The sequence below is a fragment of the Arachis ipaensis genome, chromosome B2, assembly GCF_059453495.1.
Source record: "Arachis ipaensis isolate K30076 ecotype BB chromosome B2, ASM5945349v1, whole genome shotgun sequence".
Taxonomy (NCBI): domain Eukaryota; kingdom Viridiplantae; phylum Streptophyta; class Magnoliopsida; order Fabales; family Fabaceae; genus Arachis; species Arachis ipaensis.
Window position 1 is genome coordinate 115725807 of NC_142437.1, and position 16715 is coordinate 115742521.

The 16715-nt window shown below is 34.7% G+C and overlaps 1 protein-coding gene across 1 annotated transcript; it reads right to left on the bottom strand.

The window, feature by feature from the left end:
- Positions 1-4857: 4857 nt before the first annotated feature.
- LOC107627796 (pectinesterase 2-like) lies at positions 4858-6768 on the bottom strand. Its single transcript, XM_016330620.3, has 2 exons — positions 5805-6768; positions 4858-5706 (listed from the first exon to the last, which is right to left on the bottom strand). Exons 1-2 carry the CDS (start codon positions 6670-6672, stop codon positions 5018-5020), a joined length of 1557 nt encoding a protein of 518 aa, XP_016186106.1. The 5' UTR covers positions 6673-6768; the 3' UTR covers positions 4858-5017.
- Between the last annotated feature and the right edge of the window lie 9947 nt (positions 6769-16715).

Consider the following 16715-nt stretch of genomic DNA (forward strand, 5'->3'; position numbering starts at 1 on the left):
ACCCTCAATCTTGAAACCCTCAGGTTGATACATGTAAATTTCTTCCTCTAAGTCACCATGCAAGAAAACTGTCTTTACATCTAGCTGTTCCAACTCAAGATCACCCTGAGCAACAAAACTCAAAAGCACCCTTATGAAAGTGTGCTTCACCACAGGAGAAAATATCTCGTTGTAATCAACACCTTCTTTTTGTGCAAATCCCTTTGCTACTAACCTAGCTTTGAATCTTGTACTATCTGACTTAGTAGGATCTTCTTTTCTTTTATACACCCATTTACAACCAATTGCAGTCTTTTTCACGGGTAATGGGACCACCTCCCATGTCTTGTTCGTATGGAGAGATTGCATCTCTTCTTTCATGGCAACTAACCAACTTTTTCTATCTTTGTCTTTGATAGAAAGTTTGAAGGTGACCGGCTCATCATCCTCCACCGAGAGTGCATAATCTACCAAGTTTACCTGCCCATAATGTCTCAGAGGCTTGTCTGACCCGAACTTCTGAACGAATTTTAATTCCTCTTTGGCATAGTGGATGCCAAAGAATCATGCTACTGCTGTTGTAATGCATGTGCATTTTCTCGCTGAATATCCTCATGATCAAGTTCATCCTCTGCATCATCTTGAGTAGCATTAGGATGCTCCACTTGAACATTATTAGAATATATTTGTTGGTATTTAGACTCTATCTCCACCACTTAAGTATTCAAAATTTTTCCAACATCACTATCTTCTGGCATCGTATCTTTAGACAAAGCTACCATAGATGATAGATCGTTCATCAAAGGTAACATTCCTGCTAATTACAAACTTAGAATCATTTACGCTCCAAAAACGATACCCTTGAACCCCTCTTGGATACCCCAAAAAGATTACTTTTTTAGCTCTATCATCAAGTGTATTATCATTGACATGATAATAATCTGTGCATCCAAAAATTCTGAATTTCTCGTAATCTGCATGTTCCTCTTACCACACCTTATAAGGTGTATCTCCATCTAGAGAAGAATGTGGGGATCGGTTCACTATGTAGCAAGCTGTAGCAACCGACTCCACCCACCACTCTCTACCTAACCCAGAATTAGAGTGCATACACTGTGCCTTCTCAAGTAGTGTATGATTCAGTCGTTCAGCGACTCCATTCTATTGTGGTATTTCTCTAACTGTCCAGTGTCTCACAATGCCTTCTTGATCACAGAACTCCTTGAAATTCCCATCCGTGTACTCTGTGCCATTATCTGATCGTAGAGTTTTCAGCTTCCTACCTGTTCGGTTTTCAACCATTGCTCTCCATCGCTTAAAAATGTCGAATATCTCATTCTTATGCTTGAGGAAGTAAACCTAAACATACATGGAATAATCATCCACAAAAGTAACAAAATACCTGGAACCATCCTTGGAAGTAACTTTAGACGGGCCCCAAATATCAGTATGCACGTAGTCTAACAACTCTCTACTTTTATGCTTGCTTGTAGAAAACTTCACCCAGTGTGCCTTTCCATACATGCAATGCTCACAAAATTCTATTTGTGGTTTCTTCATATTCTTCAGCAAACCTTGTCTACAAAGCAGTGATAGACCTTTCTCTGACATATGTCCAAGTTGCATGTGCCATATTCTTGTGCAATTTGTTTGATATCTACTTCCACTGATTCCAACTGCTAACTCACCTATGACAGTTGTCCCCAAAAGAGAATAAAGATTACCGTGACAAACTCCCTTCATCACTACCAAAGAACCATGAACAACTGTTAGTACCCCATTTCTGCAACTATTTTGCAACCATTTTTTTCCAACAAACCTATGGAGATAAGATTTTTTCGCAAGTCTGGAATATGTCTCACATCCTTTAAAGTTCTTACTATTCCATCATGCATCTTGATTCTTATAGTACCCAACTCACAGTTTTACAAGCATGATCATTGCCCTTTAAAAATGTGCCACCATTTATGCTTTGATAGGTAGTAAACCACTTCCTATTTGGGCACATATGGTGAGATGCTCTTGAATCAGGAATCCACTTATCAAAGATTTCATAAGATTGTTCTGTCACAGAGTAACAGTCCTCCTCATCATTTGAGACGTAGCTTGCTTCTTGCTTTTCTTCTGTGTTGTCATTGTTTCTGTTTCTTGAAAGTTATCTTTTTATTTAGACAATTTACTTTGAAATGTCCGGACTCTCTACATTTAAAGCATGTTCTCTTCGCGTGAGGTCTAGATTTTGGCCTAGACTTTCCACGCTTATTACCTTTTCCTCTTTCATTAGTCCTTTCTCTACCCGCGAACAATCCTTATGCTTGATCATTGTACTCTCTTTCATTTGGAGATGACATTACACTTGTAGCAACCTTATGTAGATTATCCGCTAAAAGTAATGTTCTCGTCTCATCCATGGTCAGAGTGTGACCCACCAGTATCAATGTTTGCACCAAATTTTCATAGGACTTTGGTAATAAAAGTAACAATATGAGTGCCTGATCCTCATCATCAACCTTCACATCTATATCCTTTAAGTTTGATATAGTCCTATCAAACTTATTGATATATTCTCGGATTGAGGTACCTTCTTCTATCTTGCATGTATAAAATTTGGATTTTAAGTAGATCCTGTTAGTTAGACTCTTCGTCATGATGTTACTCTCTAACTTTTCCCAAACGCCTACTGCAGTTGCTTCTTCATTTACTCTCTCAAGGCATAAGATTATTGCAGCCCGCGCCTCAATATCTAATTCTTTCCAATCCTCATCTTTCATTTTCTCTGGCTTTTTCTCTTTTTCTTCCAATGCCTTGTGTAATTTTTGTGATATAAGCAGATTTTTCATCTGCATTCTCCAATAAGAAAAATCAATTTTCCTATTAAACTTCTTGATTGCATATTTGCCTACTTTGACATTACCACTAGTAGAAGCCATTATATTTAAAATTGAATTTTATCATGCAAATAATGAATAATATAACATTGACTCTTGATACCAATTGTTGAGTCTACAGCGGAATTTTTACTTCTAATAGATACAAAGTAATATGAAATTGAACACTACTCACAATAATGCACTTGCTATATATTTTGTAAAGAGGAAAAACAATATGAACGATTTCTTCTAACTAACTCTATAAGATGATGTGAATAAGGATATTGTTATTATTGTTATTGACTTCAATTATAATTCTAGAGACGTATATATAGTATCTCTATGCTATAACTTCAACGAATAAGAATAAAATTCTTCGACAAAAAACTCCTTACTAAACATTTTGAGTTCTCTCCTATTAAAACTCATTTATTTTACTTCCTAAAATTACTCTTATCCTATGAAGCACGGACACTTTGTTGAGTTGCCGTGTCTGCGTGTCGGACACATTTCGGATACGACACTCACCGACACTCGTCCGACACACGTGTCTGCTGTGTCCAAACCGTGTCTCAATAAAAAATAAAAAATTCTTCTCCGGACACACTTGGACACATCTAAATACCATCACGTGTCCGGTCTTATTCTTAATATATATTCTTAAAATAAATTTAGATATAGTATATATTATTATTTATTAAAACAAAAAATATTTTAAATACTTGATATAATTAAAATAAGACATTAAAAATAATTTAAAAAATTAATTTATATTTTAATATCAATAAAATATTAAAATATCATTACAATATATCTAAAAAAATACTTTATATTTTATATATATGTGTGTTCCCGTATCATATAAAATTTTAAAATTCGCGTGTTGACGTGTCTCGTGTCATGTTGTGTCCCATGTTCGTGCATTATAACTCTTATCCTTCCTTTATTCTCACATGTAATATATATCAAAATATAAAATAATTAATTTGTTTTTTAAAAGAGGAAAAATAGTTAAAATTTTAAAACATGTAATATATATATCAAATATATTTTATTTTTTTAAGGCGTCTTGCATTTGATATACTTTATTTTGTTAGAAAATTCCCTTAAAAGTACATAATTCAACCAAAAAAAAAAAATAACGATTTAAGATATAAAGTGAGGATGTGAAAGTGCTACAATATCTGTTGTTTAATTAATGTTATATTTATGCATAGTGACATAATAAAAACATACGGAAAGATAATAATGAAGGAACTTTTGACTTGGTGATATAATTAGACCTCTTGTTAAAAATGACATGTTTAATTTTTCAAGCATGAACGTGCTAGATTATATATTATTATATGCTCGATGTCAAATTGTCAATTGATAATTAAGTGGTTTCCCTTAAAAAGTATATGAGTATTGAGTATTGACTTTACCTTTAAAGGTCCAACAAAGTTCCTAAAATCTTATTAATTAAGTGGGCCACTAAAAGAAGTTATTTTCATATGTTATTAATTTAGCCGTAAAATGACATATATTAATATTATTAATTAAAAAATTTTGTAAAAAAAATTTTAAATTTTTAACAAATTTTTTATATATTTATTAAAATAAAATATTAAAATTTTGACTAATAAGACGTATTTTTCAAAATACATATTAGTTAAACTTAAAACCTTTATGAAATTTTAACACTTTAAAAATTATAATAATTAAAAAAAATTTTTTTCTGATAACATATAACATAACTATCCGAATAGCAAAAATGTTCAATGTACATATTATGATAAAATTAAAAAGTATAAAGCAATTGAAAAATATTATTACGATTCAATCTCAAAAGCTCCAAAAAATTTTATAAATAATTAATTGAGTCTAATTTACTCTAAAAACTAGCTTAAACGAACAATGAAGATTATTTCACACTTATAAAAACTATTAAACTTTTAATATTAAAAAATGTGAAATTTAATAAACTTCATACAACTTTACACAAGGAATTACTTGTGTGTATACTCTAAGCAAAATCTATAACAAATAATGAAAACAATCACAATGAAATGAAAGTATTTCCTAATGTATTTGCTTGTACAACATTTAGAAATCAATGTGTATTAACCAAAAAAATAAAAAATAATAAAATAATGAAGAGATATATAAGAAAAAGCTAAGAAAAATATTTAAAGACCAGCTGTGAAAGGAATACGAGTGGAAGGTAGCCATGAGTTGCCAGCAATGAAATTTGCAACACTGAATTTTGAAGCTTCAGCAGCACTGGTAATAACATGATAACCTCCCCATTTAACTCTGTTTGCGGTTGAAGATCCAAGTCCTGTGTTCATGTACTCTCCATAATACAATGTGGTTAATGCAAAGTTACCATTCCATTCCAACCAACCTGCTGGATCAATCAAGCTATCAAGAGAACTCTTCATGAACACGGTTCTTGAATATTGTTGCCATGGCCTTCCAAGATAAGTTTTAACTGAGCTTTGCACTGCTTTCAAATCTGATGCAGCTGTAACCACACAATTGTGAATGGAAATTCCAGTGTTTTGGTTTGGATCGGTTCTTCCTTGTGCAGTGATGGTGTTAATTTTGTTAGGAGGGTTTCTTGCATATAGATTACAGTTTTGGAAGACAACAGCAGCATTACCAAAGATAAAGTCAACAGTGCCATAAATATCACATTCTTTGTAGAATTGTCTATCAGAATAAACATATAATGTGTCTTGATAACCTTCGAAACTGCATTGATAGAAAACTGATAAGTCTGATCCAGAACGCAATGCAACAGCTTGATGATTTGCTGCACCTGCTGTGTTCCTAAATGTGATTCCTTGACCAATAAATCCATCTCCAGTTACAGCTGTCAAAATTAAAACAAAAATAACTCACAAAGTTTAGTATTGTTCAAAGTAAAGGAAAGAAAAACAAAGATGATTGGAATGATTTTCTTCTACTTACCAACAGTGGCGGAACGGAAGGTTGTGGTGCCTCCTCCCACACTTTGGCTGCCGGTGATTATGGTTTTTCCAATGCCATCTCCCACCAACATTATATTATTTGCCTTTATCTCTACTTGCTCGTTGTAAATCCCGCCCTTCACATATATCACATACCTTCCACTGCTACTCTTTGGTGCTGCATTTATGGCTGCCATAACTGTTGTGTATTTTCCGGATCCGTCTTTGGCCACCACTACATTAGCTTGAGAAGCTGGAGAAGATGCTTGTAGCAATTTTCTATCACCAGGCTTGACCCATGTTGGGAATCCATTTTTGTAACTTGGCTCTTGATGAGGTTCACCATTGTTGTTAAGAGCCAAAGTGTTACTTAGCAACTCAGTAACATTGTTGGACATTAGAGGAAGGACATAGTCTTGAACACCAAGTTCATAGAAGCCAGCTCTGCATGTCTCAAGGTTTGTGAGAGCAGTGCTAAGCCATGTTTGAGCATCAACTTGGGAGCACTTGGTGTTAGGGTCTAGGGTTTTGTTGAGCTTTTGAATGGTTTGTTGATAGAGGTCAACACAATCATTCCATGCAACTCTTTCAAGTTGGTTGCGGCACTTTGAGCCAAGTGAAACAGTGTTTGCATGGCCTAAGAGTGCTCTCTCTTGAGCAAGTTGTAATGAAATCCTGAGAAAGTCACTTTTTTGGTTAATAGGTTTGGTTTGGTGATTAGGGTAGTTGCTCAAGAAATACTCACATGGTTGAGGGTTTGGGGTTTGGCTACACCAATGTTTAACATCATTTGAAGAATAGGCATAGACAAAAGTTGATAGAAAGAAGGGAACAATGAGAAAATTGAAGAGCAAACGCATTGCTGCCATTGAACTTTTATGGCCAATAATGTTTTGTAAGAAAAAGTAATGGTTAAAATCTAAGACGTATTTGATGAGGTTTAATGTATATGTTTAGAGGTTGATTTGAAAATGTTGTGTTTGATGTCCTAAACCAAGCTTCTTTATATAGAGCGAAGAAGGAGATATTGGTTGTTGGAACTTATAACTGTAAAGCATGCAGTTTACGTGTTGATATTTCAAAGTCACTATTTGTAATACTTTTCTAATTGGTTCACAAGTTAGAATCATATCATATAATAAAGTATTATTTTGTTGATTTGATGAGCTAAACCATGGAAATATGTGGGAGGTGTCGTTTGACTTTAATTTTTGGAGGCTGTCCCATAAGCAGCCAATTAGAACTTGTCAATATTGTGGAAATTGATTTGACGCTTCACCACGCACCTACAAGTGGCTAAGAATGCGTTATGTGTAGGGTATATTATTAGTGCTGATTTGGCTTTGTTATGCCCATGGAATATCAAATAATATAGAGAAATATATATTCTCATGCTTTATTTATTTCACCAATAAAACATATGTTTACCTGTTCTACTGATTGAATTAATTTAGTTTAGTCAAATAATCATCAGTTGATTCATTTGTTTAAATAAATATTTATAATTTATATTTTGTATTATATATATAATAATTTATTAATTAGTGACAAATTTTTAAATAAAACTTAAATCTACAATAAATTAATTTTTTGTTTGTTAAATTAGAAAATATCATAGATAACTAAAAATTTATTCTACGGTTATTCTGATATCGGTTCCGCTATGTTACCAACAGCATATCTGCCAACTTCTGTCAACTCTTATTTATAATTGTGTTTCATGGAAGTGTATTTGTGGATGTGTCTAATAAAAATGTCTTTTTTATAGCTTGTTTAATAGAAGTATCTTTATAGATATATTTTCTGAATGTGTCTCTTTATATATGTATTTAAAATATATTAATTATTAGACACATCCACGAACACACTTCCATGAAACACAATTATAAATAAGAGTTGGCAGAAGTTGGCAGATAATATGTTGGTACCCTATACTTTTCCTTCTGATATAGGTTTGCTTATGGCCTAGATCAAACTTAAGTTTAATAGATTCTCTATCGAACTATTAAAAAAAATTGAAAGTATCAAAAAATGATTTACCCCTTCAAAACAATTTACACGAGAGACTCTCTTTAACAAAATATATAATTTTTTGTTACGAAGCCCGTAAAATTAATAAGTTACCAAAAAATTTTTTTTATATGAGTTTAATTAGAAATTAATTTTTTATCTAACAAAGCAATTCTAAATTTTAAATTTTTTATTTTAAATTATGAAATTTAAATTTAAAAAAAATAATTTTACAATAAAAATTTAATTAATACTAACTATATATTACTTACAAGTTGGTTGTTTATAGTTGCTCTTATTATATATATAAACACTAGCTATATAGGCACTTAATAATATGAAACTCAAAATATTTAATAAAATGCTTTGGATAATCCTTTTAGTTACTGATAAACTGTGTACAAACAAATATCAAACTTTACTTAATTAGTCATCAAACTTATGTCACATATTCCAAAAGTTGGACTCCATTGGTCATATATGATCAGTAACATAAAAAATGTAACTACCACTTTTGAAAATTTTGAAGGAAGAAAAAATCGAATGAAAACCTATCATAGAAAACTATCATGTATATTTTATATATAATTAATTTAAGGGAAAGTATGATAAAAATCATATATGAAACTTGAAATTGGGCTTATAACGACAAATAGAGAGACATGACCTCCATGCATGGATTAAGACCATCAATAGTTACGTTGATGCTTGACCACGTGCCAAATTAAAAGCTTTATTTTATACACTTATATTTATTTGTTCAATTTTAATTTCCCATTTGCATATAGTCAGAATTATAATGCACGCATGCATGGTTCGTTCTCTGAATTTTCTTCGTACCTTTCCACTTTCCAGTTGCAATTTGCATTGTATTCTTTCTATTATCTTTCTTTGGCCTTGCATCTTAGAGAGAATATATGATATGTTCTTAGCTTCTTTGTTGTATGTTAGTTATTGGTCACTAGAAATGAAGGCCACTTGTTTATACCTCTAATATATATGCTTGTCAAATAGGGGTGGCAATGGGGCGGGTAGGGGCGGGTTTTTGTCCTACCCGATCCTGCCCCGCCGTCCTGTTAAGCATGTACTACCCGCCCTGTAAAATATTTAATTTTTATAGGGGCGGGTAGTAAATAACAGAACTCGAATCCGTTCCTGCGGGTACCCGCCCCACCCCCGATCTGTCCCTGTAAAAATTAAATATTTTAATTTTTACTTATTCATATATAAATTAAGACAAAAATTTAAAATTCATAGATAAATTAAAATACAAATATAAAATTCATACAATGTCATTAGCTAAAATAACTTGAAATTAAAAAAAAATATTGTTAGATCACTACAAATTTAATACCATAATAAAGAAATTATAATATTAAATATAAAATGATCTTCAACCCTTATTCTTGATCACTTTCAACATCTTCATCATCATTAAAAGTTTACAAATCAAGATTTAAACCTGAAAATTAAAAGAAGTAAATTAGTGAAAAGGCAATCAAACAACTTCAAATCAGAATGCACAATTAAAGTAGTCGAGCCAAATGTATGCATTCACTTCCTTTAAAATCCTATAATATGTTGTAGAAAACTTATCAACATTACAAATTCTAAAATTTTAAGTTAGAGTATTTGCTCCTCTTCTAAATTAAAGTTCGTTATTTTACTAGTTTGTTGGATATTATTTCCATGAGAAAAACAAAAGCACTTTTCCTAGAAATTTAAAAAGAAAAAAAAAGAAGCAAATTAGTGAAAAGGAAATCAAACAACTTCAAATCAGAATGCACAATTACAAATCAGAATAAAATCAGAATTAAACATGCATAAAAATGATAATTCAAAGCATAAATGCACAAGAACACCATGAGCATATTTCCTTAATTAAAGAAGCCAAAACAACTTCAATTTTTTAAGCTTTATTCCAAGTAAGTTAGAGAAGGTAATACACCAAACTTTGGAAGCTATTCACAGACACATTCCTCCAAAGTAATTGAGCTAAGATTATTGAATGAAGGATCTGAAATCCATCATGGGAATGTGGAGTTAAGGTATCCATAAATCTCCAAAAGTTGCAAATTGTGATGAGGCTGAAGAACTCAATGACATCAAAGTTAACATCAACATCAAACTAAGTGCATATTTTGTTAACCAAGGATACAGAATAGTATGTAGTTTGTGATTCTCTCCACAATTACAACACCATGACAATTGAAAAATCAGAATACTTTCAAAATCCAGAATGCATAAGAATGATAAAGAAGCCAAAACAACTTCTGCCTATAACCAATCAACAAAGAAGCTAAAACAACTTTAAATTTTCAAGCTTTATTCCAACTAAGTGCATATTTTGTTAACAAAGAAAACAGAACAGTTTGTGATTCAACCCAAACAAGCTATTTCAACATATCAAATCATTCAAAAAGAAAAGAAAGGCTGAGAAACTCAGAAAACTCAGTTACAAACTTAGTTACAAACTCAGTTACCTATCCAAACAATCTGTTATCACCCAAAAACAAAAGAAATTCTTCTTTGTCTATTCGCATGATACATCCAAAATTAGCCAGAGATTAAACATATTAAATCATTCAAAAAGAAAAGAAAGGCTGGGATAGGGGCAAGAACTGTACCGATGTTATGCGGGGAGAATCTGGTGGAGGTGGCGCGTTTCGGGACCAGGAGAGGCGTGGACGACTGAACGAGGGTTGATTCCGATGCAGAGGAGGCACGGGGTGGCTCGTCTAGTGCGCGACTTGGAGACCGGAGGGAGCGCAGAGAATTTCGGACTGAGAGGCGGCACAGAGGAGGAGCGACCGGCACAGGCAGCTAGAAGGAGACGCGGAAGAGACGCGATGCGGAGAGTGACAATGAGACGAATCAGACGATTCGACGAGTTGTGAACTTGCGATGGCAGCGACGAGTTGCGCGGAGGAGGAGCGACAGGCACAGGCGGCTTGAAGGAGACGCGAAACTGGAGCAGATTCGACGGCAGGCACTGGGTTGAACTGAACCAAGGCGGCGAGGCTATGGTCTTGGAGAGGAGAAGAGCTGAGGAACAGAGGAAGTGAAAACTGAGAAAGGGGTTGCTAACCCTAATTGAGTGGTGACGGTGAGAACTGAGCCACTGAAGTTATGAGAACTAACCCTAATATATATATATATATATGCACTCCGGGGCGGGTAGGGGCGAATTTAGCCTGGACCCGACCCCGCCTTGCCCCGCTCATCAACATGCCACGATTCAGACCCTAACTATATATTACTTACAAGTTGGTTGTTTATAGTTGCTCTTATTATATATATATAAACACTAGCTATATATGCACTTAATAATATGAAACTCAAAATATTTAATAAAATGCTTTGGATAATCCTTTTAGTTACTGATAAATTGTGTACAAACAAATATCAAACTTTACTTAATTAGTCATCACACTTACGTCACATATTCCAAAAGTTGGACTCCATTGGTCATATATGATCAGTAACATAAAAAATGTAACTATATGAAAATTTTGAAGGAAGAAAAAATCGAATGAAAACCTATCATAGAAAACTATCATGTATATTTTATATATAATTAATTTAAGGGAAAGTATGATAAAAATCATATATGAAACTTGAAATTGGGCTTATAACGACAAATAGAGAGACATGACCTCCATGCATGGATTAAGACCATCAATAGTTACGTTGATGCTTGACCACGTGCCAAATTAAAAGCTTTATTTTATACACTTATATTTATTTGTTCAATTTTAATTTCCCATTTGCATATAGTCAGAATTATAATGCACGCATGCATGGTTCGTTCTCTGAATTTTCTTCGTACCTTTCCACTTTCCAGTTGCAATTTGCATTGTATTCTTTCTATTATCTTTCTTTGGCCTTGCATCTTAGAGAGAATATATGATATGTTCTTAGCTTCTTTGTTGTATGTTAGTTATTGGTCACTAGAAATGAAGGCCACTTGTTTATACCTCTAATATATATGCTTGTCAAATTTTCTAAGACACCGAATTTGATCGAAATATAACTCCTAAACCTCTTAATTTGCTACAAGAATAATTAACCGAAAAGAATCAATATTCCTTATTCTTATCTACTATTTTATTCTTGAACAACAAACATGTTTTAGATAACTACGTACTTTAATTTGATTTTATGAATTGCTACATATTTTCATTACCTTGTGTTGCAAGTAATTTAATCTCTACTTACTCATTTGTATCAAAATATAAGTTTGCATTCTTAATAATAAACTCCTAAAATTTGAACAAAAAAAGTCTAGGAAACTTAAAGCCGACTAATTTAAAAATCAGCCAACAATTAAAAAGAAAAAAACATAAAAAAAATCTGAAACTAAGAAAAATAAAAATATCCAAAATTCAAGTAAAAAAAAATAAAAATAAAATAAAATAAATTTAGAATTTAGAATTTTAAATTTAAAATTTAAAATTTAGAATGGTTATTAAAAGTCTTAACGGGTAGCCAGTCAACGGTGGTGTGATAAATCAAATTATAATGGTATAAGAGAAGAAAAAAAAGTGAAATAGAATAGAAAAGTGATTTTAAAAAATAAAAAAATAATAAGCGAGTGAATTTACTTGGCTTACTAAAAGACTTATGCTTATTTGTGAGAGATTTTAGTAAGGGTTTTTCAAAACTTCCACCGTGTATTTTATTTGTGACAATTTAATTCAAAACTTTCACAAATAATTAAAAAAAATCACTATTAATATAATAAAACTTTCATTGAAAAAATCCAAATAACACAATTAATGAAATGTGCATAAACTAAAGAAAAAAAAGGCAAATTAATCTCTGATTTTTTGGTCTATGAACATTTAAGTCTTTGAGAATTTGAAAATACATTTAAGTACCTAACTTCTTTAAAATTTAGACACATCGTATCTAATTTGTTCCATTTTAAAAACTCTTCCACGTGGACATTTGTATCGACTAGGTCAATATAATGAAAGTCATGTTTGGTTTTTCCGTTGGGTCTGACAAACTCAAATGAACAATAGAGATCAATGTGTCTAGATTTTAAGAAAGTCAAGAACTTGAATGTCTGCGACCAAAAAGTCAAGAACTTCTTTATCCTTTTCTCTAAACTAAATTACCATTACTAACCTAACTCTAACCCTTCCTCTTCAGATTTTTCTTTCTCATTCCATCGGAAAACTAAATCCTAGCAGAGCCCCTCTTCCATGAAAACCAAACCCTAGCAGTGTTTTTCTCCAAATTCATGGAGGCTCCATCGGCGTCTGCGTCGCCTTGCAGCCAATTTGGATTTGCACTACCACCGCGATCCGATTCGCATACATCCCTATATTTTCTACTATAAGGAAGCATGAAATGGGGTTAAATCCCTCAAAATACACTTTTGCAGTAGAGGCTGGAAAGTTTCTAGGGTTCATGTTAATCCAAAGAGGAATAGAAGCAAACCCAGACAAATGCCAGGCTATACTCAATATGAAGAGCCCGACTTGTGTTAAAAAGGTCCAACAACTAAACGGAAGGTTGGCCGCCCTATCCAAATTCTTAGCCGGGTCAGCTTTGAAATCACTTCCCCTCTACTCAATTCTAAGAAAAGGAAAGCAATTTGAACGGACCCCAGAATGCGAACAAGCCTTTCAAGACTTTAAGGCATTCTTGGGGCAACCACCCATACTTACCCGACCTAAAAAAGGGGAAGAGCTCGTATTATATATGTCAGTTGGAAGCCGGACTATAGCTTCAACCCTGGTCCAAGAAGACGAAAAGAGGCAGCAATCTATCTACTTCATCAGCAAAACCTTACAAGGGGAAGAGAGTTGAACTATCAAAAGATAGAAAAGTTTGCTTATGCCCTTATCCTCACATCTTGAAGGCTGCTCCGGCCTTACTTCCAGGCTCATGCCATTAAAGTCTGCACTAATCAACCAATGAAATACATCTTACAAAAGAAGGACTTAGCAGGTTGGATGCTACAATGGACGGTAGAGTTGTCCAAGTTCGACTTAAGGTACGAAGCTCGGACAGCTATTAAGTCTCAGTACCTTGTTGACTTCTTTGCCGAATACACCAAAAGTCCAGAAAACCCAGTTATATGGAGTTTGTATATAGACGGGTCATCAAATAAGGTTGGAAGTGGAGCTGGTGTTATCCTAGAAAGCGACCATGGGACTCAAATAGAGCTATCTTTAAGGTTCGAGTTCCCTGCTTCCAACAATCAAGCACAGGATGAGGCCCTACTTACTGGCTTGAAGCTGGCTAAAGAAGTGGAGGTAGAAAAAGTGGTGGTGTTCAGTGATTCTCAAGTAGTAATAACTTCGCAAGTTAACGGTACTTATCATGCTAAAGACCCCACTATGAAGAAGTACTTGGATAAGACCTGAGAACAACTAACACACTTTTCAGAAAGTGAGGTCTGACATATAGATCGGGAATCCAATGTCCGAGTTGATGCCCTCTCAAAGTTAGCCAGCACCAAGTCAGGGGGCAACAATAGAAGTCTCAACCAAGAGACTCTGTAATCACCATCCATATCAAAGGAAGAAGAAGTACTGACCATATTTAATCAACATCTAGGGTGGATGACTCCCATAGTCAACTACCTCAAATTCGACGTACTTTCTAAGGACAAAAAGGAAGCCAGAAAGCTCGTAAAGGAGGCACAAAATTATACATTAGTCCACAATATTTTATACAAAAGAGAAATTTCAACACCCCTCTTAAAATGCGTCCCAACCTCCAACACAAGAGAAGTCTTGGAAGACGTACATAATGGCATATGTGAAAATCATTTGGGAGCTCGGTCACTAGCCAAAAAAGTTATCTGAGTTGGTTTTTTCTGGCCGACCTTACAAAAGGAGCTCGTCAGTGTTACCTCACCATGACCATTTGCGAAATGGGGCCTTGACCTACTCGAACCCTTTCCACAAGCATCAGGCCAAGTCAAATACCTCATAGTAGGGATTGACTATTTCACTAAATAGATTGAGGCAGAGCCCTTAGCAACTATTACTGCTCAAAGAAGTCGAAAATTTCTGTATAAGAACATTGTCACAAGGTTTGGAGTTTCATACTCCATCACCACGGACAATGGGACTCAATTCACCAACTCAACCTTTAGGAACTTGGCGGTCGACCTAAAAATACAACACCAGTTCACATCCGCAGAACCCCCAGGCCAATGGACAGGCTGAAACTGCCAACAAAATCATATTGGTCGGGTTAAAGCGCCGATTGCAAGACGCGAAAGGAGCTTGGGTAGACGAGCTTCCTCAAGTCTTGTGGGCATATCGGACCATTCCACATTCCACAATGGAAGAATCACCCTTCCGACTTGCTTACGGAATGGAAGCAATGGTCCCCATAGAAGTAGCTGAAGAATCACCTAGAGTCCTATTTTACAACGAATAATGAGCTAACATCCAGGCTCAAAAGGAAGAGCTTGACCTCCTTCATGAAGTCCGAGAAAGAGTTCGGATTAGAGAGGAAGCCCTAAAGCAAAGGATGGCTTTAAGATACAATCAAAAGGTGATCAAGAGAAACTTCAGAACCAACGACCTCGTTCTGATCCGAAACAACATTGGAATACAGAAGTCTGGAGAAGGAAAGTTGGCTGCAAATTGAAAAGGACCTTACAAGATAATAGAGATCTTAGGTAAAGGTTTTTACAAGGTGTCCGACCTTCAAGGGCGGAAGCTCCCGAAATCATGGCACGCTTGTAACTTGAAGAAATATTACAGCTAAAGTAGTAAATCTCGTTTTATTGGTACACTCTTTTTTCCGATCTCAAGGGTTTTTTAACGAGGCACCAACATGAGGGCTAGGGACGTGAGCTTTTTGTAAAGGAATTTCTTAAATATTAATAAAATTCCTATTCCATTTCTTTCTTCAAAGGTTTCCTATCTCAAACGCATTAATTTAAGCTCGATAAATCGCAAAAAATCATTGTCTAACCTAAAAGTGGTCGGCAACGATGAAGCCACGAGGTACAAGTTAATATAAGAAGTTATACAAACAACTCGTACAAAGCGACCTCAAACAGGATAGATAAAAAACGAGTTGTAAAAGTAACTTAGTAAAGGCCAATTACTCGAAGTCGGACCTATGTAAGGAAATTAATAAACTTTTGAATTTGTTACGACTCAAAAGACAAAATAAACTGGACCTTACTACGAAAAGGGTACTTTGCAACTTTAATAAAGTTTTGAACATTATTTCATAAAAGTTGTGAACAAACAACTAAAAGGTAAAGTGTTCAAACAACTATAAACTATTACAAGGAATCAAAAGTGTTATAAGTCCACAAGCCGGGCCATATGAGTTATATGAAACAAAATATAAAAAGGCCTAAAGAGGAATAAGGTTTTTGCCAGTAACATCATCTTTTCCAAGAGAAGGAGGGAGCACGGAGACTGGCTAGGCCAACACGACAACAGAGGCCGGAGGAGAGGTCTCCACAGTAGCGGCTTCAGGTTTGGTTCCTGAGGTGGAGGTCTGCCCGACCTGAGGCCTTGAGATCTTTGGACCCACTGGAGGCTCCTCCTCATCATCCTCCTCGGGTGCCGGAACTATTTTACTATCAACTACAATGTTGTTCACACTGAAGAGGGAAAGGTCAAGGTCGGGAGCCAAGACCTTAACCTGAGCTTCCAAGTTCTAGAACATCTCGTCTATCCCCAAAGCTGCCAACTCCTGAGACTCAGCAAACTCCTCTTTCAGTTTTCGTAACTCCTCCTCCAGGGCCAATCTCTCTGCAAATACACGAGTATAGCTCTCCTGGAATTTCTTGGCCTTCTCCTCAACCAAAGCAGCAGCAGCCTCCGACTTGGTAGCTCTTTCCCGAGCTCTCTGAAGGTCGGACCTCAAGGCCTCTCGCTCCTACTCCAAGTCCTTCTTCTGCCCATTC

Coding starts and splice junctions, on each gene's coding strand:
- LOC107627796 (XM_016330620.3), bottom strand. CDS start 6,672: ATGGCAGCAATGCGTTTGCTCTTCAATTTTCTCATTGTTCCCTTCTTT. Junction 5,707..5,804: donor CTTCCGTTCCGCCACTGTTG/GTAAGTAGAAGA, acceptor TAATTTTGACAG/CTGTAACTGGAGATGGATTT.